The 25,362-nt window shown below is 45.1% G+C and overlaps 1 protein-coding gene across 1 annotated transcript in view; it reads right to left on the bottom strand.

Moving 5' to 3' along the window:
* Nucleotides 1-665: 665 nt before the first annotated feature.
* LOC138489482 (zinc finger protein 154-like) overlaps nucleotides 666-25,362 on the bottom strand; it is a 355,232-nt gene continuing 330,535 nt past the window's right edge. The window contains exon 8 of the mRNA XM_069617219.1: nucleotides 666-3,215. Coding sequence (XP_069473320.1) covers nucleotides 2,383-3,215 — 833 coding nt within the window. The 3' untranslated portion in view covers nucleotides 666-2,382. The remainder of the gene's footprint in view (nucleotides 3,216-25,362) is intronic.

Here is a 25,362-nt window from a genome sequence, read left to right as displayed (position 1 = left end):
GCCCACGTCAACACGGCTGAACTCTTTAAAATCTGCAAGGAACTAGCCAACCCTTCCGCAGTCTCCACCTCACCTTCACCCTCACAGGCCCTCTGCAATGCATTGACCACCCACTTCACTGCAAAATCTCATGGACAACCTGAGCACTCTCTCTCTTCCCTTTCCCCCTGTCCGTCCTCATCCTCCTGCCACCTACAGCTGCCAACCCCGCCCCCCTCTGCCATTCTCTTCTCCCCTTCTCCTATCACATCCGAAGAGCTAGGAGAAAAGCTAGTGGTCTAACATTTACTGATTACTAAGCTCATATTATTGACAATTGATTGACTCTGAAGACGGATAAGGCATCCTGCTGTGTGTAATTGTTTAGCAATGATCATTCCTTAATACGTAAATGTATTTTGAAACCGAGGTAGAATGAATCTTTGTTTTACATGGCAGCAAAAGGGAAGGAGGACTGTTACTAAGCCACGTAATCAAGTAAAACAATGCTTAGCAAGGGAGAAAGCTTCTATATAGGATGTGTTCTATGGTAGTGAACAATGCATATGCTGGCTGCAGCAGGCCCATCTTACACAGTAAGGCTTCACATGGAGAAGATCTGGCATGTGAGGCACCCCTGTAGACATCACATAGAGGGAAGATTATTAGAAGCAGTAGAGCCAACGCCATAGAGAGGTTTTCTTTAATGAAGGATCTTTAGAAGACTTGCTAACATCAAAAACGAGGGTCTACTTTCTAAAACACAGACCATGGGTGAGCCATTTTCAGCTTCCCATTCTATCTTTAAGTATTTCATCATCTTCTCTTTCTTCTGGGAACCATATCTTCTAATTAACGTGTCCATTTGCCAACACGTTTTTAACAGTCCGTTTTGCGAACTTTGCTCGGCTCCTGGCCCCGGTCGTGCTGTGTACTCTCCGCCTGCCACAAGGTCGCTGCATCCAGACACGTGATGTGAGGCAAGTCTGTAGGGCACTACGGCAGAACCTATATGTATCTGTTTGGTTCGTGGCCCACGTGGAGGTTCCACTGTCTGCATAGTGTCGTGCTGTGTACTCTCCACCTGCCACAAGATCCTTGCAAGCAAACACGTGGTGTGAGGCAGCCTGTAGGGCTCTACAGAGGATCTTTATATATTGGTTTGGCTCGTGGCCCAGGTGGAGCTTTGAATGTGTTCACATAGTGTCTTGCTGTGTACTCTCCACCTGCCACAAGATCCCTGCATCCAGACATGTGGTGTGAGGCAGCCTTTCAAGCTCTAAGGCAGAAACAACATGCTTCTAATTTGCCTTTTTCTCCCCTATGAACATAGAAAACAATCCTTTCTCTGTCCACCATGCTGTGTTATCGTCTCGTTCCAAGTCTTCTTTTCGTTGGAATTCATGTGATAACTTCTAAGCATGTGCTGTGTCTGTACAACTTCTTTGTATTTCCACTTTTGCCAACTCCCATTATCTTTTCTGTAAATTCTTGTTCTTAAATTACTTTTTAAAAACATTCTGTTGTCTGCCTTGGTTTATTTTACTTTTTAATGTGTTTTCCCGGGTTAGATCTCCACATTCACTTCCTGAATATATACAACTGTGGAGGGGAACCTGTGTCAGGACATGCTGGGATAATGTTCTGTGCATTGGTGGAACTCTGCTACTATTTTCCTTCCAGTGTCCAGTGCTAGGGGCCAATCCTGCACATTTTATGACTGAATCCCCCCCTTTGCAGTTGTTGGCCATAAACCAGATGTAATGCCCGCTCAACCGGCCCATTACTGATTGTATAAAGGGCCTGCACTGTTCAAAATATCTTGGACCAACCACGTTTGAACCCTTCAACTGCCAGAAGGACATGCATCAGTTCTAAAAGGTGAGCTCTTACACATATAGCCTAACTTGGAAGAGGGGTGGGGGGGTTAAGTACCCCCAAGTCATGGGAACCTTTGAGCAATATATCTCTCGCACCATTGGCTTGATGGGTATTTCAGGGGTCTGAGCACACAAAGGTTTAAGGCACTCCATGTACTCTTAGGACTTGTTCCTAGAATCAATCTTCTGCTGGTGGTGGTACAGAAGTGGCCTTGGAGTCTTTCCTCCATGTGGGACTTCTGGTGCTTCCTCAGTTTGGATCTCTTATTATATTACTTGGCACATTTGGTGCATTCATAGGCTTTTCCCCCAGTATAGATGCTCAGGTACCTCCTCTGAGGTGAAGGCTTACTGAAGCTATTAAATCACTCTGTGCATTAATTGGGATTCTACCGAGTATGACTTCTTGGACTCCTCAGGGATCAGGGGTTACTGAAGCTATTAAATCACTCTGTGCATTCATAGGCATTCTCCAGAATAAGAATTCTCGGATTTCACCTCAGGGATGAGTGTTCACTGAAACTTATATATAACTTTGTGCATGCATAGATTCACAGTGTTTCGGCCCTGCATGAACTATCTGATGCTTCCTCAAGGATGAGGCGTCACTGAAGCTTTTCTTGCACTCTGTGCATGCATAGGGTTTCTCCCCAGTATGAATCCTCTGATGGCTTCTCAGGTTACAGGAGTGACTGAATCTTTTCTTGCACACTGGGCATTCATAGGGCTTCTCCTTTGTATGGATTCTCAAATGGCTGTCCAGATGTGCCCTCTGAGTAAAGCATTTGTCGCATGCCAGGCACTGGAATGGTCGCTCCCCAGAATGGATTTTCCGATGGTTGAATAAACTGGAACGACGAATGAAGCTTTTTGTACATTCTGTGCACTGGTATCTTCGCTCCCCAGTATGGATCTTCTGATGTTGGTACAGATTGGAAGACTGAGTGAAGCTTTTCCCACACTCCGCACACTGGTATGGTCTCTCTTCAGTGTAGGCAGCCTGATGCTGCTTCATGTGCGACACAGAATTAAAATCCTTATCCCACTCAGTGCGCTCGTAGGGTTTTTCTCCGGCATGGATCTTGTGATTCTGGGTCATATTGGACTTCAGCGTGAAGCTTTTAAAATACTCCATATATTTGTAAGCACCCTCACCTGCGTGAGATCTCCCGTGCATGATTAGATCGTGCCTGTTATTGAAGCTCTCGCCACAGATGCTGCAGGTAAATGCTTTCTCCTTCATGTGGACCCTCATATGCAGCATGAGTTGGGACTTCTCCATGAAGCTCTGATCACAGTCAGTGCATCTCCTGGAGTTGGGTCCGAAGCTCTCCGTCTTGGAAATGGCTCCATTTTCTGTTGAAAGAAGCAGAGGTTCCAGATATTATTGCTTGCCAATATACAGCCTAAATATCAACAGACCTAGAGCTGCGCCCCATTTCGTACTAAGAAGCCGAGTGAATCGAAGGGGATGCATTTGCCTACAGTACAGCAGATGACATTTTGCAATAGAAATTAGGATTTCCAAACCTTATTAGAGTTTATAGGTTTAAATTATAAAGGAAAGAGTAATAAAACATTTATGGGGAAAATCTTCTGAAATCTAGCCAATACAAATAAACGAAAAATACTTGCTGGGCAAATTTTGTATATATTGAAAAATAAAATAAAGAGCACAAACGTAGCGGTATGTGCCCACACACTGCTTTAAAGCGCATTACATGAATAATAGTGACGTTCTTGGTATGCATATCGCATTTGCCACCTGATGCAGATTTTAGGATAGACAATTAAAGAAATTGATAAAAAGTGACAGTCTGCAAGATTTGAGTCAATGTTGAGTCCGTTTTGGTTACGGTTCATTCATGGCAAAGGCAAAAGCATGGTCACAAAACTAACAGGCAACACAAAAAGACTGACAGTGAATAATATTAGTAAAACTCTAAACCGCTCATGGGGTTTCAACAAAGTATTCTGGTGTCAATGCAGGGAATCAAGCAAGAACTAAGTCTATAATAATAATTTCAAGTAATGTTTTGCAAAGTTGCATTAACAGCTTCTTTGCAGACAGGCGGGCTAGGCTGTTAGCGGCCCACCAGCACTGCTACGGCAGGCTTGAGTCAAGCGATTAATGCCATTCCCATCCGACACTAGTCACCAGAGCTTACGGGTTATGTGATTTTACAAAAGAAAAAAATGTGAACAAAATTAAATTCAGGATTTCAGTCAATCTGGAGATAGTGTTTGTTGTACATTCATAGCAAATTCAAACGTATGGTCATGCGTATCAGTATAACATGAACAACCTTAAACTGATAGACTTGAATACAGTCAGAAATATAAGTGTTCCTGGAGCTTCAAAAAAGCATTCTGGGTTGAATCCAGGGAAGCAAGCAAAACTAACGTTGTAATAATGAAAAAAAATGCAAATCTGGAGAGCATATGTTTTTAATGTTTCAAAATGTAGCATTAATCACTTCTTTGCGGACAGGCTAGGCGTTAATGGTCTTGAGTGACGCGATTACTGCGATTTCCATCTGGCACTAGTCAACCTAGCTTATCGGTTATGTGGTTTTACAAAACAAAATAAATGAAGCTGGGACTCTGCTTGGAGTTTCCCTTTCTTTTCTACAACCACTGTGGATGTGGTCAGTGAGAACGGAGCAGAGCCGAGATTGAGGGGCTGTGTGGCAAGTTAAGGAGTGAAGGCACTGTGGGGGATTGCAAAAGAACAAGTTACTAACCCCGGGCAATGTTCTTTTTACTGAATGTTCCTCCCACGTATTCCTCATCTTTGACAGATCAGATATCCTGCTTGCAGCTTCAGAGAACTTTGACAGCAGAGGGCACTGTGCATCCTCAACCTGTGGTCCCTCGGAGGCTTCCATCCCGTTCTCGGCCATAATGTCGACGCTGGTATAAATAGTACGCACCACACCCATTGCCTCAGTTCATCCATTTCCTTCCCTTTAAGCACAGCTGTCTCAAAGGTCAAAGAAACCCAGACGTTGAAAGAGAGGAAGGTTTAAATAACAGAAATTCTCCAAAAGATAGAGGGGTAGGTTGGGAGGGCGATGAGGAATACGTGGGAGGAACTTTGTTAGGAAACATTTCTCTTTACAGCACCTTTCCTTCCATTTCGATGGACCCCCAAACTTTCTACTTTCATTTTTGATTCAATCCTGCTCTTTTTGCAATGATGGCTTTTGCTCATCTGCGGGAAACTGACATATCTTTCAGGCTGTCAGTATTGGGAAACATTGTTTCTCTTACTCTTGTTACTTTGTTGCCTCTTTTGGTAACGTGCGATCATTGTACAATGCATCTTACAATGCATACAATGGGGTACACTTTCTTTTTTGCCATAGCCTAACACTAAGATGATTTTTGGTTACTCTAGGTGTGCTAAATGAACAAGCTGGTGGCAGCCGTTACTTTTTGCTATTTTTTTGGTGTAATTTACTTTATCCTTACCGCATTTAGCTACCAACTGTGGCTACTGTCCAAACATGGCTGCGCCACATGGTATTTTGTTTGTCCAAACTCTTTTTCCTGGCCTGTTAGACCATTATACGGACTTCCAGTGCCCAGGAGAGCAGAGGATTTTGGTGGGCTACTGCAGGGCCATGGGTGTTTGCTGCCAGGAAGGGGGTTGGAACAGTCTGGTCCCAATCAACAAACTGGTTTAGGTGTGTCTCTGTGGTATTCGTGAGTTGTGCCACCAGTGGTCCTGATTGGACCACTGCTGGGGTGTGCGTGTGTGCCAGATCTGTAATTGGCTAGTGGGAGTTTCAGCTCTTACCTGGCCATTTGGATAAGAAAAGGACCGAAGGAGCCATGTATCCTGTCCAGCTGCAACACCCATGAGGAAACCAGAGACCGGTTGGAAGAAGGCCTGGCGACCAACTTCCGCTGCTGTCTGGGAAGAACCCTGTCTTGTTGAAGATCTCCAGCAGTCCCGGGAAGGAGCTGCGACTCTGGAGTGGAGGGAACATCCATTCTTGACATCAGCTCTGAGTGCTACGAAGAACTGCCTTCAGAAGTGCCTCTGGACTGCCCAGTGACTGACCAGCCAAGAGTTTGGGCTACTGTGCTGCAAACATCACCATTCTTAGTCGAGGTCTGGAACTTGGGAGATCCTCGGCTTGTGCTAAGACTCGCCTCTGCGTAATTTCGTCGTCTTAGAATCAAGGGGACCTGAGATAGTTGGAGAAGTCTGACCGCAGCAAGTGAATTCTCTTGCATCGCCGTGCATCGGTAGCTATCATCAAAAACTGTTTGCCTGCGTCCAGTCCTGTCCCGAGAGGGGCCCTGCATCAAGTTCTTTTGCACTTTCTAACCTAAATACCTTGCACCAGCATTAGTCGCCGACCGGAGAAGTGCTTGAACCTGCCACCCCTGGGCATCAAGGGCTGAAGCGGATGGTGGGAAAAGCGACCTCAGACCCTATTAAACAGACCCGCCAAGTCCTTACAAGAACCAGAGTACAGGGTGAGTTGTCGCGATACTTACCTGAACCCTAACTCCCTCTTAAAAGTTTTGATAACTTTTCTAAACTTTTGTAATAGTTTGGCTTTGCCAATGCTTGTTTGCACAAACACTCTGAACGTTGCAGATGCTTTTGTTAGTTAGAACAACCTGTCCTCTACCATTTGGACCCCAGAGACCCTTCATCCATTTTTCCCAGCCTCAAATGGGAACTTTGGTGAACCTTTGAGCACAATGCCCCATACATCTTGGGGATGGACTTCTGAAACTAGTGCTATATCTCTGTGGACTTTTAGTGCTTATACTAATTGTTACCTTCCTTTTCAGGGGTTTGATATGTATTATTCCCTACTCCAGTGATTGTATATATGGATCTATTATTAGTGTTATGATATTACCTTTTAGAAATAATTTCTCTCAGCCTATGGCCATATTTTCTAAGTGTAAACCCTGTCTTTGGAACTGTGTGTACTCACCGATGACCCCTTACAAGCTCAGCACCTCTTGAGACTTAGCCTTCACCACTCGCCTTGCTACCTTGAACTGCGTTGGCTGCAGCTTCCAGAGTTGTCCCTGTCACTATACTAGGTAGGCCTCCTATACATCTGTCCACCAGGCCAGAGTACAGAAAATCAGTCCTAACAAACATCCAGTAGAAAGAACGTTACCAGGGGTAAGTAATTTGTTCTTCTAATGGATTGTGTCCTCCCACGTATTCCTCATCTCTGATAAGACTCCCATAGCAGTATGTAGATGGAGGTGGAAATAAAGAGAATTTATGATTTATTTACGCTGTGAAGAAGAACAGCTTTGCCAAATGTAGCCTCCTGACCTGATAAAGAATCAAGGCAGTAATGTTTGGTAAATGTGTGAAGCGAAGACCAGGTTGCAGCACTGCAAATGTCCTGCAACTGACCCCTCTTTGTAGAGCCGAAGAAGCAGTTACCTCCCATGTGGAATGTGCTCTTAGACCATCTTAGGCCGGTCAAGTGGCACAGCGAGTAGAGCGCTCACTCTGACATCCGTGCAGAGCCGATGCCGGTTCGAATCACGGCAGGGCCAAACTCAGCCTTTCATCCTTCCGATGACGATAAATGAGCACCACACACCGTGGGTAATAATGAGCAGCACTCAGATACTTGAGGGTTCGTAGCGCTATATAAATGCTAAATTATTATTATTATTATTATTATCAGGGATCTCCTTGCCAGCCAGAGTGTAACATTTGGTAATGCACAAAACAATCCACCAAGAGAGAGGGCCTCATTCAGAGTTTGCCAGTCCGGATACAATGTGCCGGTAAACTTACCAGCACTGTTTCCGGACCAGCAAACTACGTGACTGCGGGCGGGTTGCCGTTCCGCCCACCAGGCCTGGCGGGCGGAACGGCACCCGCCCAGAGATTTCACTGAAACATTGGCACTGTTATTAACGATGCCAGTTTCAGTGATCCCCACTCGCATAGAGTCCTATGGGGCTCTATGGGAATGGGGAACATAGTTACCGGCGCGTGACTTACCGGCAGCCGGTGTTGTAATACCCCAGTGTTACCAGCAAGCCATGCGCCGGTAACGGTTACAAGTCCAGCGGCAGCCTGCTGGATTTACCGGCACGGCTACCGCCGGACTTTTAATGAGGGCCAAAGCCTGTTTAGTAGCAGGCTGTCCCAGTCTATGACCCGTATAGCCCACAAAGAGGGGATCATCATGTCCAACCCTAGCAAGCCTGCTAATGTAAGAGCTCAGCGCTCTATTGGGATCCAAGCCATGAAGCCGCTCTACATCCTTGGAAGGATGCAGAGGTGGATGCAGAGATGGCAAGACAGTGTTTGTGCAATGTGAAACTGCACCACCTAATGCAGAAATGAAGGACAACCTAATCCTTATAGAAGGTAGTAAACAGTGGTTTGGAAGACAAAGCTTGAAGCTCGCTCACCCTCCGAGCCGAGGTGATTGCTGTCAGAAAGACAGTCTCCAAAGTAAGCATCCTAAGAGGACACTAATGAAGGGACTCTAAGAAAGCTCCAATCATAAAGCTTAACACCAACTTATGGTCCCAAACAAGAATAACATAAGGAACCGGTGAGAAGATGTTTGTCAGTCCCTTCAGGAACTGGATAATAAGAGCAAGTTTACAATAAGAGCCTTGTTTAGCCGAGCGCTTGAAAATGGAGAGTGCTGCGAGATAGCCCTTTGTAGTGGAAATCTGTAAGCCTCGATGGGCTAGATACAACAAGGAAGATTACAGATGGTGTGTCACAAGTAAAATGGATGGTGTGTCACAAGTAAAACGGTCTCTTTTCTTATCTATCCACCAGCTGCAACACTTGCTCCAACGGCAGCAGTATAGAGCTTTTGGTGCTGGCCTTCTTGCCAAAAGCAACACCCCCATTACGTCCTTCGGGAGATCCCAATCTCTGTATCTCATCCTTTCAGAAACCAAGCGTGAAGGTTCAGAGTTCTGATTTCTGGGTGGAGAATGAGACCTGCCTCCTGAGCGAGCAGGTCTGCTCTTTGAGGAAGATGAATTGGAGGTCAGATGGACATTTCCAGAAGGTCCGGCTACCATGCCCTCCAGACCCAATCCAGAGAGATCAGTATCATGGATTTCCCAAATATTCTTCAACTTCCTCATGACATGAGGAATGACAGGAGCTGGTGGGAACACGTACAGGAGTAGAAATTCCCAGTCCACTATGAATGCGTCCTCCAGAGCTCTTCCCTGAGGAAATTCCCTGGAACATAACTGGTCGCATTACCTGTTGATACTGGACGCGCACAGATCCACTTGAGGGGTTCCCCAAAGGGCGAAGACCTGTAAAAGGACTTCCTGAGCCAACTCCCATTCGTGAGAGACTGTGCTCTGCCTGCCAGCCGCTGTGTTCTAGTCTCCAGCTACAGTAGTAGTGACCCTACACCACCTCTCTTGTTGAGGTAATAAATGGCCACTGTGTTGTCTGACATTGTCAGGACGTACTTCCTCTGTACAGAGGGCCAAAAGGCCATCAGCACTAGTCTGATTGCCCTCAGACGTAATAATTTATGTGTAGTCTGGCCTCTGATGGAGACCAACGACCGCCGATTGTCAGATTGTTTCCATGAGCTCCCCAACCTGTGAGGGAGACATCCGTAACTACTGTCATCTCAGATCATGGTTGCCAAACTGGTTCTCCCTTCAACAAATTCTCCTTGCAGGCCTACCAGAGGAGATCCTGTGCGACCTTGCTCGGGACCTGAAGGAGGTCTGTCATCCTGTCAGCGAATTATGACTATTGGGATCCGAGGGCTTATTGGTCCGAGGGCCCACTGAAGGGATCTCATCCTCAGACAGGCCTCTGGCACCAGGAAAATGCAGGATGCCATAAAGGCATAGCAACCGACCGGAAAGCACCGGCAAGTACCCTCTAGGTATCTAGGTTGCCAGGACCATAGGTGGGACACCAGAAGGGCTGAAAGGCGACAAAGGACAGGTCTGGGACCCACATCTAATAACAAATAGCCTCCTGGGTTAACAGCGTGGCAGTACCTGGCAGGGTAGTGAACCAGGCCTGCCAAAGTGAGGTGAAAAGAAAAGCCTGTTTGGGATCCACACAGAAGAACAGAGAAGAACAAGTTACTTACCAACTTTAACGTTCTTTCGATTAGATGTTCCTCCCATGTATTCCTCATCTTAGATATACGGATCTTCCAGTTTGCTGCTTCGGAAATGTATTTTCACCAGAGGGCGCTGTGCTCCGAGGTCACGGTGTCCATGTCCCACGAGGGCCACTGTCGAGCGTCAATGTCATCTGCAGTATAAAGGGCTATAGCCGCGCCCGTTAGCTTCAGTTCGGTTTTTACGATATGGTCAGCCGCATCAGTTGACCAGGCTTTCATTGACCCTCGGCTCTCAAGGAATTTAGTGTGCAACTCACGTAAACTGCATGGCGGGGTAGGTTGGGAGGGTCGATGAGGAATACGTGGGAGAAACATCCAATCAAAAGAACATTACAGTTGGTAAGTAACTTGTTCTTCTAATGGATTGTGTCCTCCCACATATTCCTCATCTTAGATAGGCTCCCAAAGCAGTAAGAATTCGGAGGAGGGAGTGCCAGAAATGTTAATCATGAACCGTGTGAAGAACGGCTTTTGCAAAAAGGCCACCTTTAGATGATGTTGAATCCAAGCAATAGTGTTTTACAAAGGTGTGCATTGGTGAACAGGTGGCCGCTGCGCAAATATCTAGCACTGGAACACCCCTTTGAAGAGTCGTTGAAGTCGCCATGCCCCTAGTTGAATGGGCCCTTAGCCCATCTGGAGGCTCTATCCCAGCCAATTTATAGCATTCAGAAATTGCAAAAATTATCCATCTGGATAGCGTCTATTTCGATACAGCTAGACCCAATTTGCGTCCAGTATACCAGACACAAAGTTGGGCACTTTGCCGGAATTTAGCCAATCTGGAGATATAGAAACTGAGTCCTTTTCGGGTCCAGTCTGTGTAGCTTTTCTTCCTCCTTACTTGCATGCGGAGGAGGTTAGTAAGAAGATAAAAGTTTTCTGTGACAGGTGGAAGTCAGAGACTATTTGTGGTAAAAAAGAGGGTTTGACCCTAAGAGTAACTTTGTCCCTATGGAAAATGGTGTGAGGAGGCTTACAAGAGAGCGCCTGCAACTCACTCACCCTGCGGGCTGATGTAATTGCCACTAGCAGAATTGTCTTCAAAGTAAGGAGCCTTAACGGGCAATAATGTAATGGTTCAAACGGGATGTATGTGCGAAATTTTAGAACTAAATTTAAATCCCAGATGGGTACCTGAAAGGGTGTTGGAGGGTACACATTTGTGAGCCCTTTCAGAAATTGAATAACTAAGGGCATTTTAAAATAATATACCTCTTCTGAGGAACGCTTGAAAATAGATAGCGCTGCTAAGTATCCCTTTATAGTGCCAACTTGGAGCCCCAAATTGGCCAAGTGTAACAGGAAAGAGAGTACCATAGAAGTATTACATAGGAAAGGATCCGCATTCTTGTCCCTAGACCAGTTACTGAACTTGTTCCAACAACACCGGTACAAGGACTTTGTTGATGGTCTTCTGGCCGAAAGCAAAATGTCCACTACGTTGTCCGGGAGGTCCCAATCCTTATATCTCAGCCTCTCAGAATTCAAGCGTGAAGGCTGAGTGTTTTGACATCTGGATGGAGAACACAACCTACCTCTTGCGAGGAGATCCTCTCTTTCTGGAAGACTTATTGGAGGGCAGATGGGAATGTCTAGAAGGTCCGGGTACCATGTTCTCCTCGCCCAATCTGGGGCAGTTAGGATTATGGTTTTCCTGAACTTTCTCCTGATCATGGGGACTGGAGGAAATGCGTACAGAAGTGGACTTTCCCAGTCCACCACAAACGTGTCTCCTAGAGCTCCTCTTGGGGGAAATTCCCTTGAGCAGTACTGATCGCTCTTCCTGTTGACCCTGGTCACGAACAGATCCACTTTAGGGGTTCCCCAAAGGTTGAAGATTTCTTGAAGGACTTCCTGAGCTAGTTCCCATTCGTGGGCCACTGTGCTCTGCCTGCTCAGAGCGTCCGCTGCCGTGTTCTACTCTCCGGCTAGGTGAACTGCCGACAGAGAGATTCCTTCCTGTATTGCCCAGAACCAGAGCTGCATTGCCTCTCTGCACAGTGGTAGTGACCCTACACCTCCTCTCTTGTTGAGGTAGTAAATGGCCACTGTGTTGTCCGTCATTATTAGGGCATTAGAGGGCAGAAAGGCTTTCCGTGCTAGTCTGATAGCCCTCAGCTCCAACAGGTTGATGTGTAGTTTGGACTCCAATGGAGACCAGCGACCGCTGATTGACACCCGTGAGTGAGGCGTCCGTCACTACTGTTATCTCCCGCCATGGTTGCCAAAAAGGTTCTCCTTTGAGGATATTTTCTTTGCAAGCCCACCATAGCAGATCCTGAGCCACTCTGGGTGGAACCTGCACAAAATCTGACATATCCCAGGAAATTGGGACCATTGGGTTCTAAGGGCCCATTAAAAGGAATCTCATCCTCAATCTGGCCTCTGGCACCAGAAAAATGCAGGATGCCACAAGGCAGAGCAACCTGAGGAAATCGAAGGCCGGCAGATGCTGGGCATTCTGAAACTTTGTTACCATCTGTAATGGAGGTGCTGAAATGAAGATGAGGTACCAACAACTGAATGCAGTAGGGGGCAGACCCCCCCACCCTCCACTTAAAGCCAGGCAGAGACATTTGTATGGAATGATTTAGTATGGTAAATGTGTGAAACTAGACTCACAGGGTTAAAAGACATTAGTACCTTTAATAGTGTTATGTGTATAAGGTCAAAAATGCTTTTATCATGGTTTAGTAAGTAGGCATGGTACAGAATGCATAGCCTAGAAATTGAGTAGGAAAATGGTATGTTTTTTCCTATACCCAGACAGAAAAGAACTCTGCCATTTATGTAACCAACAATGCCTTTAACTGACAATGCCTTTATACAAGTAAAATAATATATTTGACTTGAGTTGAACAGTTCAAGGTCGCATTGGCCTGCAAAAAACAGCTAAGTGCTGAAAACAGACAGTTCATTGGGCCGTGTCTGGAAATGCAGCTAAGGGAAACAGCTGCCTGACCATATTTAGGGTAGAGTGACCGGGAAAGTCCTAGGGTGGGTGCCAGAATGCATTTCATTTTGAAGGTTTAAACAGATAAGAAATAATTGCCTTGTGCGCGAATGTAGTCGGCGGAGAACTTTGCCTAGACATGTTTAGAAAAGGTGGGGGTTTGAATCCACTTTCTCTGACAGATATAAAAGGGAGCTCAGTTTTTAGTTGGGAGAGGGGTTTGTGTACTTGACAACAATGTTGTTTGTGCTCTATGTCAGCCTGACATGAAATAAAACCTGATGAACCTGACTCTGCCTCCTTGCCTGCTGCTTGAATTGCTTTTGCTGAGATGCCAAAGGGTCCCAGAGGGTAACAGAGAGCCCCAGAGAGTGACAGAGGGCCCCTGAACGTCCAGGAGAACCAGACAGAATGGAAAGAGGTGAAAAAGAGCACGATCGCGGTATTAGCACTTCAAGAACACTTGGCGAGCCAACCCAGGACGGATAGGATGATGAACAGAATACTGAACATCTCTTCAAGCCGAAAAATAACCTGGACAATCAAGACTAAGAGACTAAGGTGAGCCATACTGTTCTGCCCAAGATAAGAGTGGAGTAAAGGGGATAGAAAATAATATAGGGATGGGGCAGACTGCAGACTGCAGCTGCCCTAGCCGATAGAAAAGAAGGGACAGGGACACGGGGAAGGAGAACAGTATGGCAGAAAGGGGAATACATATATATTTGTGGTAACTTTTCAGGGAAAAATAACAATGGCAGTCCAGATTTGGGGGCAAAAAAACAAAAAATTAACAGCATTTAAAAAAATCACAAGACTAAAATATTCATGGGGGACCCCTGCAAAAGGTAACTGAGGGAGGTGGGATATGAACAGAAATAACATAAGAACAAGAGTATAATGTGTATATATAAGAGAAAAAATATTGACTCAAGGTACCTGAGCAACAGAGAGATACCGGGAGGACACCTGAGAAGAGGAGATACCGGGGAACACACACACACGAGGGAGAGAGGATACGCCCATTTGCCTAGCGTTTAAAGATGGATAGATGGAGTTTTTGCACCCAGAGCCCACTGAATAGGGCGATTAGGAGACCAAGAGAATTTAAAGATTCCTTGAAAAGGGTGAACTCACATTTTGTAACGAACGCACATATATAGGGGTAGGAGTGTACCTTCAGAGGCAGGTGACACTAGGAAGTGCACTTAAATGTAGCCGGCGAAGTCTGTCTGATTTTTTTGTCATGTCATGTTATGTTGTGTGTCTAACTGTTATATGTTATGGCTGTTCATTTGTTTCATTTTATGGCGTAACTGTCTGTGTGCACTGTAAAACATTGGAAATAATATAAAAATTATATTTTCAAGCTAAATCTAAAAAATTGGCGTTCAGCCAAGGTTTTGAAAATGCGTGAAAAAATAAAACAATGTAGATGATCAGATGCTATGACTTAAGGCACACACATTTGTGGTGATTTCATCTCAAAAAAGTCAAAACAGTTCTGAGATAAGTGTAAAAAGCTTTTAGCACTTGTAACCATCACAAAAACAAAAATAAATTCAAACTAGCAACTATGGAGTTAAAAGTTTCTAGTACTAGACAAGATAATGAATGGACCGTGTTAAGTACGGTAGAGTTTTGCATTTAAGTGCCAAAGTTACAGTGAAAGACAGAATGAGAGATTGAGACCTTTAGAAACCTTGTGTGAACAGAGAATCGCGTTGGATTTACAGTGATTGATGGGAAAGGAACGGTGGAAATGAGAAGGGATTATTTAATGAGGTTCAGATAAGAAGTGCAGTATTGTGGAATTCCAGTCTGTTTGTGCGTTTGAAACTAAGCGCATCTTTAGCAAATAAATTTTAAAGTGTAGACACATTTGTTTTGTAGATTGAAAAAAGCGCACAGTTAAGAAACGTGAGATTTAAAACAGTGTTGCTATGTGCAAATCGAAGTGGGCAGACTGGCACACGAATAGCAATTGTGTTTTCGTTTTGCTTAAAAGCAAGGCGAGAGCTCAAACGAAAGGGCTTTGCCCAGGAATGCAGCGTCGGCTCTGACGATAACATTGCCAAGTTAAGGAAATTGGCCCATGTTGAAGGAATGCAGAATGCGCATCAAGAGCCACATTTATAGAAGGCTTTAGTTATCAAAAGCATGTGCCAAATGCAGATTGTAGATACGAGGCATTTGTCGAGCATTGTCGCGCATTTTTGAACTACTGTCAGAGAAGAGTGTTTGCGTGGCCCACGTCTGGTGGACGCAGGGCTCGGACCTGGTTGGGTCATTATATTCTGCATTTATGTTTTATTATTGACTCGTGCTGGTTATTTTGTAGCAGAGAAATAACCTAGATACAGTATTTTAATATATATATATATATATATATATATATATATATATATATATATATATATATATATATGGTGAAAAGACCAAATATGTTATGTCATGTTATTTGGCAGTCATATAACACCTTACATATTCAGTGGTATTACTTTAAAGCACTGATAGGTTGAACACCCTCGAAAACCATAGATTAAGTAAGTCAAGAGAGACAACACTGCATGATGCATGGGCATATCAGATACGTGAACAGCTGGTGTAATTGTTAAGCAATTTTAGTGATCTGGAAAATGCTCAAGCGAGTGTGGTTTATACGTTGCATTTATTATAAAGTGCATTACAATGCAAAATGAATTTAGTGCAGAGGACGAGTCAGTGAGTGTACATGTAGGCTCAGCAATACGCAAACACAGGGTACACAGAGGCACCTGGGAATAAAAGGTGTCAACCTAAAAATAAGAAATATTTTTGCAAAACAGAAAAATTAATGTGTTTCACAGTGGGATAGCCCCAGAGGATGGTCAGATGTGTTTAGAAGAGTTAAGTGGCACTAGGGTTTTGGAATACAAGGAGAAATATGGCAAGAAAAAACGATTTTTGGTCTAATGATAAAACAGATAAGACATTGGGACTGTGTATCCATGTAGCAAAGACGGCTTTTTAGATTATAGATGTGGCATTGGTTTAGCAGTCTTTTGAGGAAAAAGTGTCAGCTGTGGTGTAATTTTAATAGGCACCTTTCAGTGGTAGTTATTTAAACATGTAGGCGCACATTAGCCCAGGGGCATTTTATGGCACGCGTACAGAGGATGCAATGGTACAGGAATACATTGAACAAGAGCAGAATTAGCACATGGATGGAATTGTCGTAGCCAGCTTAGCTATTCATCATGAGATCAGGAAGAGGCTTGATTAAACATGAATGTTTTCAGCATTTTGAGGAGAGCAATGTAAGCATCCTTCATTTCCTAGTGCCGGTGGGAGGGCATTCCAGTTTTTAGGAGCCGGATGGTTAAAGCTGGGTCCCCCAGTTGTGGATTTTTAAAGGCAGGCATATATATTGAGGGTCTGATAGGTATGAAAGGGTGTGGACAAAAAGGCATCTTGTGTGCTGCCCATGAGTTTAATAAAGGAATGCATTTGTTTACTGATAGCCAGTGTGCTTTTCACCTGGCTTATGAGAGGCTTCTGTATGGGAATATTCAGTATTGCCTAGAGGCATTATTCTGGTGATACATATTTTTTATTTTATTAAGGAGTTGTCCATGAGTGCCCAGAGAAGGGGCATTGTATTGATCAAATAGTAGTGCCTACTGTAGTTTGGCAAGGAATGCGCAATTCCTAGTAGAAATGAAAGGCTTGAATGCATGAAAACCCTTTATTTATTAGAATTTACAGAATATACAGAAGCCCTTAGGCATCGTGGTGATGTTACAAAGAAGAGGCATGCAGATTACAATGAAAATGGGATACACAAGTGGTTGCATGCCACAGCTTCGCCTGTAGTTATAGGACAGATAAATACATATTGTAGTTACAATGGATGAGCTGCATGTTTAGCTCACATTGGATAGAGTAGAAATTGAGTAAACACATGGCATAGAGGTTAATTAAACAGCAGGGGGAACACGTATAGACACTGCTGGGGGAACTGATAGGGGTAGCTAAATAAGGTAGTTTCGAGGGTTTCTGGAGGGATGGTTCTGCTCCAAGTTCGCTAGAGGAAGCATTCCATGGGTTGGGAACAAGACGGGGAAGCTTAGACCTCTGGCATTAGCTCTTTTGGTTAGTGGGACTTGTAGTTGAGTGACATGGTGACTACTTCTGGGTCAGGCTGAACTGACGATTAATAGCATCAGTTAGATACTGGTGCTGTGTGAGACATACATTTATGCATAATGGTTAAGATTTTGAAATTAACCGTTCCTTCACGGGTAGCCAGTGAGCAGCTCGCATGGCGTGAGTAATGTATACTCTATCGCAATGGCACTCTAATGATAAGTGCAACAGAACAGATTGTAGCATGTAATCTGGCATGGCATGGACAAGGGTGAGTGGAGGAACACTCCTAAGGGTTGTTTCACAGTTGCAGAAATAGTGTTGGGATTGAAGGAGGTATTGGTGAACGTCATGAGATGTGGAGCAAGTGATTTTACACAGGGTTTTTAAATTAACGTGCGGACAGGGGCAGACATCGCTTTGCAGCTGAATGGTCTAATGTTATTCAAGTTCTCTAGTATTTCTGACTTGGAAAGCCCTCTGAAGTTGAAGGGGGTTATTGGGTCCTCTGTGACCTGCTTTTTGGGGAATTTTGAGGATAGCATAATGTACTAAATGGGGGATTTTGGGGTGCTCCTAAAGGTCCTTTTTCAGGAGCTCCACCTTGAGTGATCGGACAGCCTGAATGGTGTTACGCCAGGGTTAGTATTTTATAATTGTTGCAGCCTTTGCGTCTGGCGTGGAGAAAACTTTGAAAAAATAGCGAAAAACCTTTTTGATTCAGGACGATCAGTTGAGATTCTAGTATTAGATTCAGATGGATGAAGAAAGGATTGAATGACAAAGCATGAAAGCATGATGATGGTTTTTAGGATATCAAGGAAAGCATGTTTGTGTATCTGGAACATGCACCATTTAGAAACTAGCATAATTTTGAGGGCAGGAAAACGACAGAAGGCCAATGAGACTGTTTGGGTAAAAAACTAAAGGATTTTATTATTTTGGCAGCATGGCAATATAGCCAGCTGTGCGACCTGATGGAGAAATGATGAAAATAGTTAATAAATTCAGGCACAGGCCATGCACATTTATGAAGAAGAGGAAGAGTGAGATGACCTCCAGGAAATTAGAGGCAGCCATAAAGTAGGGAAAATGATTAAATGATAAAGTATGGCAAATGATTAAGAAGCAAACAGAATGAAATAAGAATCATGAAGGACAGTAATGGTTCAGATAAAAGATTTAGGTTAAACAATGTCATAGATGACAATACAGCCATATAGGGCTTACTGGAGTATGAAATGGTACTTTCCTTACAGCATTACGTAGAAAAGGAAAGGAAGTGTGTTTCAGTATACATGAAGAAAAAAAAAAATAATAATGAAATAAATGGCCAACATAAATAAAAGATGATTAGAATAAAGGATTAAAAACGTTAGGGAGACTTTGGGCCTCTGTTGCACAATCACAAAAATGAATAGGGAAAAGATGAAAATGATTATTATCTTAAATAAAAAATGAATAAAAGAAAATTGAGGAAGGAAACAATTGGCAATCAAAAAAAATAAATAAAAAAAAATAAAATGAGCACTTATGAGGTTTCCTGGCCAACAGCAAAAAAGGAGTGTAAGGCAATAAAAAGCATCAGTGACCATTTATTTATTTATATTTATATAGCACGCAAGCAGCCCAAGGGCATTGAGGCACTGTTACTTGCAAAATACTTAGTTACACAGGTACAGGCATAGTGGCGGACGTTGATACATTATGAATACTACAGAACATCATACTGTTGTTACAGACATTGCAATTGGTCCTTGTGTTACAACTTGTACAACGGGTCTTATGATAAGTATTCATACTAATGTGCAGGGCCTTATGTGAAGAGGATGGTTTTCATAGCTTTGCGGAAGGTGGTGAGGGAGGCCTCACCTCGGATCATGGGGGGTAGGGCATTCCAGTGAATGGGTGCGAGATAGGGGAAGCTGGCTCCGCCCGCTCTGTTTTTTTTTACTAGTGGCACAGAGAGCATGTTGGTATACAGTGATCTAGTTGGCCTGTTAGTGGAGACGGGTGGATTCTTTTTGAGAGGTAGGGAGGAGCAGTGAGGTGCATGCACTTGTGGGTCAGTGTCAGAGCTTTAAAGATGAACCTTTCCTTTATGGGTAGCCAGTGGGCTAGTTTCCTGGCCTCAGAGATGTGTTCTCTTTTAGCAATGCCTTGGGCTGCCTGGAGAGCATTGTTTTGTATGACTTGTAGTCTCTCTAGGCTTTTATTGGAGGTTCCTAGGAAGAGTACATTGCAGTTGTCTAGCCTTGAGCCGGTGATGGCTCTAGCTATGTTGGTGCAGTTCTCTTTGGAGAGAAAGGGTCTGACTGCGTTGATAGGTTTAGCATGATATGCAGCTGCGGAGGCTATTGCATTGACTTGTCTGTCCATGGATAGGCTGGAATCCAGGTAGACTCCAAGAGCTTTGACAGAATCTGAGACAGGAATTTTAATGGTGTCGATGGTGAAGTGGCTGAATTGTGAGTCTAGGTTTTTTAGCATGTCGGGGGAACCTACCAGGAGTTCAGTCTTGTCGGAGTTGAGGCATAGTCCATTGTCTGCCATCCAGGCTTGCATGGTGTTGTAGAGGTTGTTGAGGGTCAGGGAGTCGGTGTCATAGTTACCAGTGAGGGTGAGGAGGATCTGTGCATCATCGGCGTAGTTGGTGTAGGAGATGCCCATAGCGTCGAGTATGAGGAAGAGGGGTTGTGTGAAAATGTTGTAGAGGGTGGGCGAAAGGCAAGAGCCTTGGGGCACACCACAGAGTATGATGGTTGGTGAGGCAGAGGCTAGGTCGGAGAATACTTGCATGGTTCTGTCTTGTAAGAAGGAGGTGATCCATTCTGTGGCCTCTGGGGAAAATTTGGCAGTGGAGGAAAGGTGGTGGCATAGGACGTCATGATCTACGAGGTCGAAGGCCGCGGATAAGTCAAGGAGTAGGAGCAGTGCTGGTTTACCCACATCTCTAGCACCGTCCATCTGATTTTTCAGGTCAAGAAGGGTGGTTTCAGTCCCGTGTCTGGGGCGGAAACCAGATTTGCGTAGTCCAAGGAGTTTGTTTTCTTCAATGAAGTGCTGAACCTGCAGGTAGGCTGCTTTGTCCAGTATTTTGGAGGAATGGGACAGTGGTGATAGGTCTGTAGTTTTTGGGGGAGGTGGGGTGGAGAGTTGTTTTTTTAGGAGAGGGCGGACCCAGGCTTCCTTGAGGGAGGTGGGAACTTTCTCTGTGGTAAAGGAGGCATTAACGAAGGCTGTCAGGAAGGGTGCTAGCGCTTCAGTGCAGTCTTTGATAATGGGGGCCGGGCATGCATCCCCTTTGCAGTTTGAGGGTTTGATATTCCTCATTATGTCGATGTCTTTTTCCTGAATGGGTTTGAAAGATAAAGGTTGGGGGGGGGGGTCCAGGGCAGGTGGTGGGACATGGATGTTTTTATTAGGTAGGGCTTGTTTGGTGGCTAGTATTTTGTTTTTGAGGAGGCTTAACTTGGTTTGCATGGCCTTTTGTATGTCATCACACCAAGTTTTGTCTTTGGTGAGATTTTGGGGGGCGGGAGTGGGTGTCTCGAGCTCCCTAAAAATGGTGAAGATTTCTTTTGTGCTAGATTGAGCTTCTGAGATTCTGGATTCAAAAGATTTGGCCTTTGCTTGGGTGATTGCCTTTTTGTATTTAATGGATTGGGCTTTAAAGATCATCTTATCTTTGTCAGTGTGGGACGTTTGCCACTGTGTGAGTGCCGCCTTTTTCTCGTTGTGGAGTATGAGGTGGTCAGGGGTGAACCATGAGTTGGAGTGGGTAGTGGGTTTGGATTTGCGGGGTTTGAGAGGGGCAATGGAGTTGATAGCTGCTTTGATGGCAGCATCATAGGCTGTTGTGAGTGTTTCTGGGTCTGAAGAGAAAGGTGGTCTGAAGGCTGAGCCTTGGAGGAAGGGCAGTAGCCTTTCCTTTGTGAGCTGGCGGGAGCTTCTGGCGAGGCAGGGTGGGAGGGGTTAGGATGCTAAAGGTGATGATGTGGTGGTCAGACAATGGGGTGGGAGTGTTACCGGTGATGATGAGTGGGCAGTTATGTTGTGCGATCCAATCCAGAGTTCTGCCCTGGGTGTGAGTTGGGCTAAAGATGGTTTTCTTGTAGCCCAGAGCCTTGAGGGCTGAGTCAAGGGATTTGGCTGCTACATCCTTACTATCCAGGAGCCCCAGGTTGACATCCCCAAGGAGAATGGCTTTAGACTGTTTTTTGAGGTTGTCAGAGAGGAGGTGGATGAGAGAGGCTTGAAAGTCTCCTGTTGGGCCTGGAGGGCGGTAGACAGTGTGCACAGTAATGGTGCAGTGGGAAGAGGGTTATTTTGACTTGGAGGTAGTCGCTGTTGTTGTGCAGGGATTTCTCTACCTTTCTGATAGAGAGGCAATCTCTGGCAATAATTGCTACAGCTCCACCTTTAGAGAGGCGATCCTGCCTAGTGATAGAGTAGCCAGGGGGTAGGGCGAGGGAGAGCGCCGGGCCGGAAGCCTCATGTAGCCAGGTTTCTGAGATCATGAGCAAATCGAGGTCATGGGTGGTTAGGAGGTCGTGGATGTCTAGAGCATGAGCATTGATGGACCTGGCGTTAATCATGGCACATTTCAGATGGGGTTCAGAGGTGTCTGGGGGTGGGGGAATCATGGGGAGAGGGGGTGATGTGGAGGGCGTGGTTGTGATGTGGGAGTTGTACACTGGGGGGCTCATTTTCAGTGGTGGTGGGCACATATGAAATAGCCTTTGGCATAATAGCATTCAAAATAGTGGTAGAAGAATAGCACCTCACAGATTTTACACTGGGGGGTCAATTTTCAGTGGTGGTGGACAGCTGTGGAGTCATATTCAGTATGGAGGCGGTACACTTGTAAGTGGGCTCAAATACTTCATTAGCCGCTATATTGGCAGTCCTTGTGATGGCTGTGGGCTTGGAAGTTGGGTGGAGGAGTCTGGCCTTGTAGGTAAATAGAGCTGGTTGCACGGTATGTGAGCATAGCCTGGTATTACGGGTGCTCGTGCGGATGGGCTGTGATCTGACGGTGGCTTGCATAGTATGGGCACGTAGTCTAAAGCGCCTTGCGGTAGAGCATGGGTTAGCAAGTACATTGCAATGGTTGTGCTTCTTACCTTCCGGATGCAGCATAAGTTTGGGGTAGATGGGATTGCACGCACATTTTGTTGGTAGTGCATCCATGGAAATGGGGGCCATTTTGCATGGGCTCGATGGTGCTTCAGCACACGCGTCTGGAGCTTGAATAGAGTTTTCAGAGAATTTCGGCGCAAGTCGGCAAACAGGGCCTTTCTCCTGGCCTTCCTCTGACGGCTTCCACCTACCGGCAGTGCTTGCTGGGTGAAAATCAGCCTGGTTGCTTAGCAACCGGGTCGAGCCTCGTTGTGGGCCCGAGTTGCGCCGGCCATTTTGGGATGGCCCGCGCTTGCCATAGAATCTTCGATCAGCTGTTCCTGATGAAATCAGCTGTGCTGGCGGCAAACGAAGCGGTCACTTGCTTCGTTTTCCTTCAGGTGCAGGGATCAGGGATCGAGCAGCTGTGGGACGGGTGGCCTTGTCGGTCACCTGGGTCTGCTGGCGATGGGAGAGGGGTTCCAGCCCACTCCTCCTCATGGGTGCTAGTAGTGACTGAGGCTATGGCTGCAGGAGGCAAACAGGGCCTTTCTCCTGGCCTGCCTCCGACGGCTTCCACCTACCGGCGGTGCTTGTTGGGTGAAAAGCGGCCTGGTTGCTTAGGAACTGTGTCGAGCCTCGTTGTGGGCCATTTTGGGATGGGCCGCGCTTGCCATAGAATGAAGAGCGAGAAAAGAAGTATGGCTGACAAAAAATTGGGTCAACCAAACAAGGGAAAATCACACACAAGCCATTTTAAGAAAATATAGGGAGGTAAGTAAAAAACAATTTTTGCGAGTGCCTGTAACGATTTTGATTTATTTTACAGATACAAGTATGGACCTTTGCGTGGATGCACGAGAAATGTCTGCATGGCCTTAAATTAGGGAGAACAAGAAAAAGGTAAGTACTAGTTCACGCTAAAAGGGTGTGGAGACACAATTGATCAGCACTAAAAGAGGATACAGGTCAGTAACAGAAAAAGAGGTAGTAAGAGACACAATGGGGGTCATTATGAGTTGGGCGGTAAGGGATACCGGGCACCGGTAAGGAGACTGGTGCCGGTAATCCCTTACCGCCCAATTCTGAGGTCCCTTAGCGGGAACCGTAAAGGACGTGTGGTCGGACCACAAGTCCTTTACCGGTTCTGCTAATTGACCAGGGTGCTAATAACGGGCCTGCTATTCGAGGGCCCGTTATTAGCGCCTTCCCCATTCCCATTGAGCCCTATGGGGGCTTGAATGGGGAATGGTTGGTTGAATGGGGACTTACCAGGTCCGCACAGGTCTGAATGTCCCGGTAAGTCCCCATTCAACCAGACCGGTGCCGGGCTACTTCCAATCTGGGAATGAGGGCCAATGTCTTCAAGTGTTTAGCTGTTTTTCCCAAGATAGGTGCAATCAGTTGTGGAAAGAGTAGAAAATAGATTACAACATGGCCATTTCAGACAACCACAGAAAACAGAAGTTAAATTGAAGGTGAGTAATTTCATAATGTCAAAGAAGGCTGATGTGATAGGGGTATGCAATTATTAGACCAGGCAAACATTGTTGGGTACGATAAAAAATGGAGGCACATAGTAAGAATTGCCGCCATAGTCTCAAAAAGCTGGGGTAGACTAGATTAAGTTAGGTAGGGACGGTGTGCAGCGAAACGCCTCTGTTTTGCCTCCATAGGATGAATGCAAAAGCACAAGCAAAGGCCATGGCCCAACAGACAAGAAGAAAGAGGAAGATTGGCTGCTAAGGAGCAAATATTTACTGCTAACCAGGAAGCACGTGCAGCTAAACTGAGCAAAGAACCAAGCCTTAACTAAGTATCCTGTGGGGTGGTTGGAAAATAGTTGTTTATGTGCACCAACGAATAGGGGCGAATGATCCAAAAAGTATTTTTTGATAACAGAAAAGGAAGAAAGGGCAGAAGTAGGGAAGAAAACCTGACCCCTTACCAGTACTTTCTACAGATGACGGGGATCCCCAAGGACGTTTCTGTCATCTGCTATGGACATGCCTAGAAGACCAGAAAAGAAGAAGACTTCTTTCTTTCTTTAATTGTCATTTTTGTCTCCTTAAGGTTGCATGTGTCACCCTCAAGGGAAAAATGTGTCCCATGAAGGACAACATGTACTGTATATAATTGAAAACAAACTCAGGTTCTAGCCAGCTGGCACAGAGCTAGGGACGGGGGGTATTTTGTTTGTAAGACAAGAATGACCCATAAAAAGGAAATGTTTAAATGAACATGTCTTGTAACTTTGTCTAGGAGGCAGGGGTGTTCAATAAGAGGAATGTCTCGCGATTTTTTAGGAGGTATGGTAGGAGAGCTGGAATGTGACCAAGAGGGGTTTTAAGGAAATGGCTTGGTAGTGTTCAATAGAAGAGTCTTGTTTATTTTACAAAAGAAACTCATTCAGTTTTATATTACAGGTATACATCGTGGGACCTGTATGCCATGGGCAATTAACGTCGAACCGCGTGAGAAAAAAGGGAGGTCGTAGAGAAACCCAGTGGAAGCCCGACAAAGATGATGGTCTGAGCTGTGTCTGCAAAAGACTCCCCCAATCCTGTGTCCCCATGCTGAAAGGTCCCCTCTTTTGGACTCATTTGAACAATGTATTTATTGAAATAGAGACACTCGAGTAAAAATGAACTCCTTGTGAAAAAGGAAAAAGTGACAATGGACTCCTGGTCTAAGCCTCAAAAGAACATGGGAGATTGACTGTGAAAACAGCTCAAAAGAAAGGACAAAGGCGATAGGATACAGACGGTCCACCAATGGCAAACTAAAGACGAGTAAAGTGGAAGATACGGAAGAAGAAAATGTGTGGAACAAGAGGGAAATATAATCTATATATGCATGGGCAGAAGAAGAAAATGAAGGAAAGATTATATTTTGTTGGGGCGGGAGTTGCAGACAAGATAGGACATACGAAGATACAATGGGCTAATGCGTTATTTCAAAGCTTGACCAACCTCTCGAGTCTCACAATGGCTGTGAAATGATCTAAGGCATACAGTTAGTTTAAAGCAAATGGAGACAGGAAGTGGGGCTTAAAGGAAAGAAGATAAAAGTAGTTTTGAGACACACACGTCGTGTTTTAAGAATAACAATGTGTTGGTATGTGGTAAATTGTAGGATTGTGATAGGATGTTTT

Source organism: Ambystoma mexicanum, chromosome 9 (genome assembly GCF_040938575.1).
Source record: "Ambystoma mexicanum isolate Mex_15411 chromosome 9, UKY_AmexF1_1, whole genome shotgun sequence".
Classification (NCBI taxonomy): domain Eukaryota; kingdom Metazoa; phylum Chordata; class Amphibia; order Caudata; family Ambystomatidae; genus Ambystoma; species Ambystoma mexicanum.
Note: the sequence above shows the minus strand (reverse complement) of the source record. Positions and strands in the feature narration are given on the sequence as shown.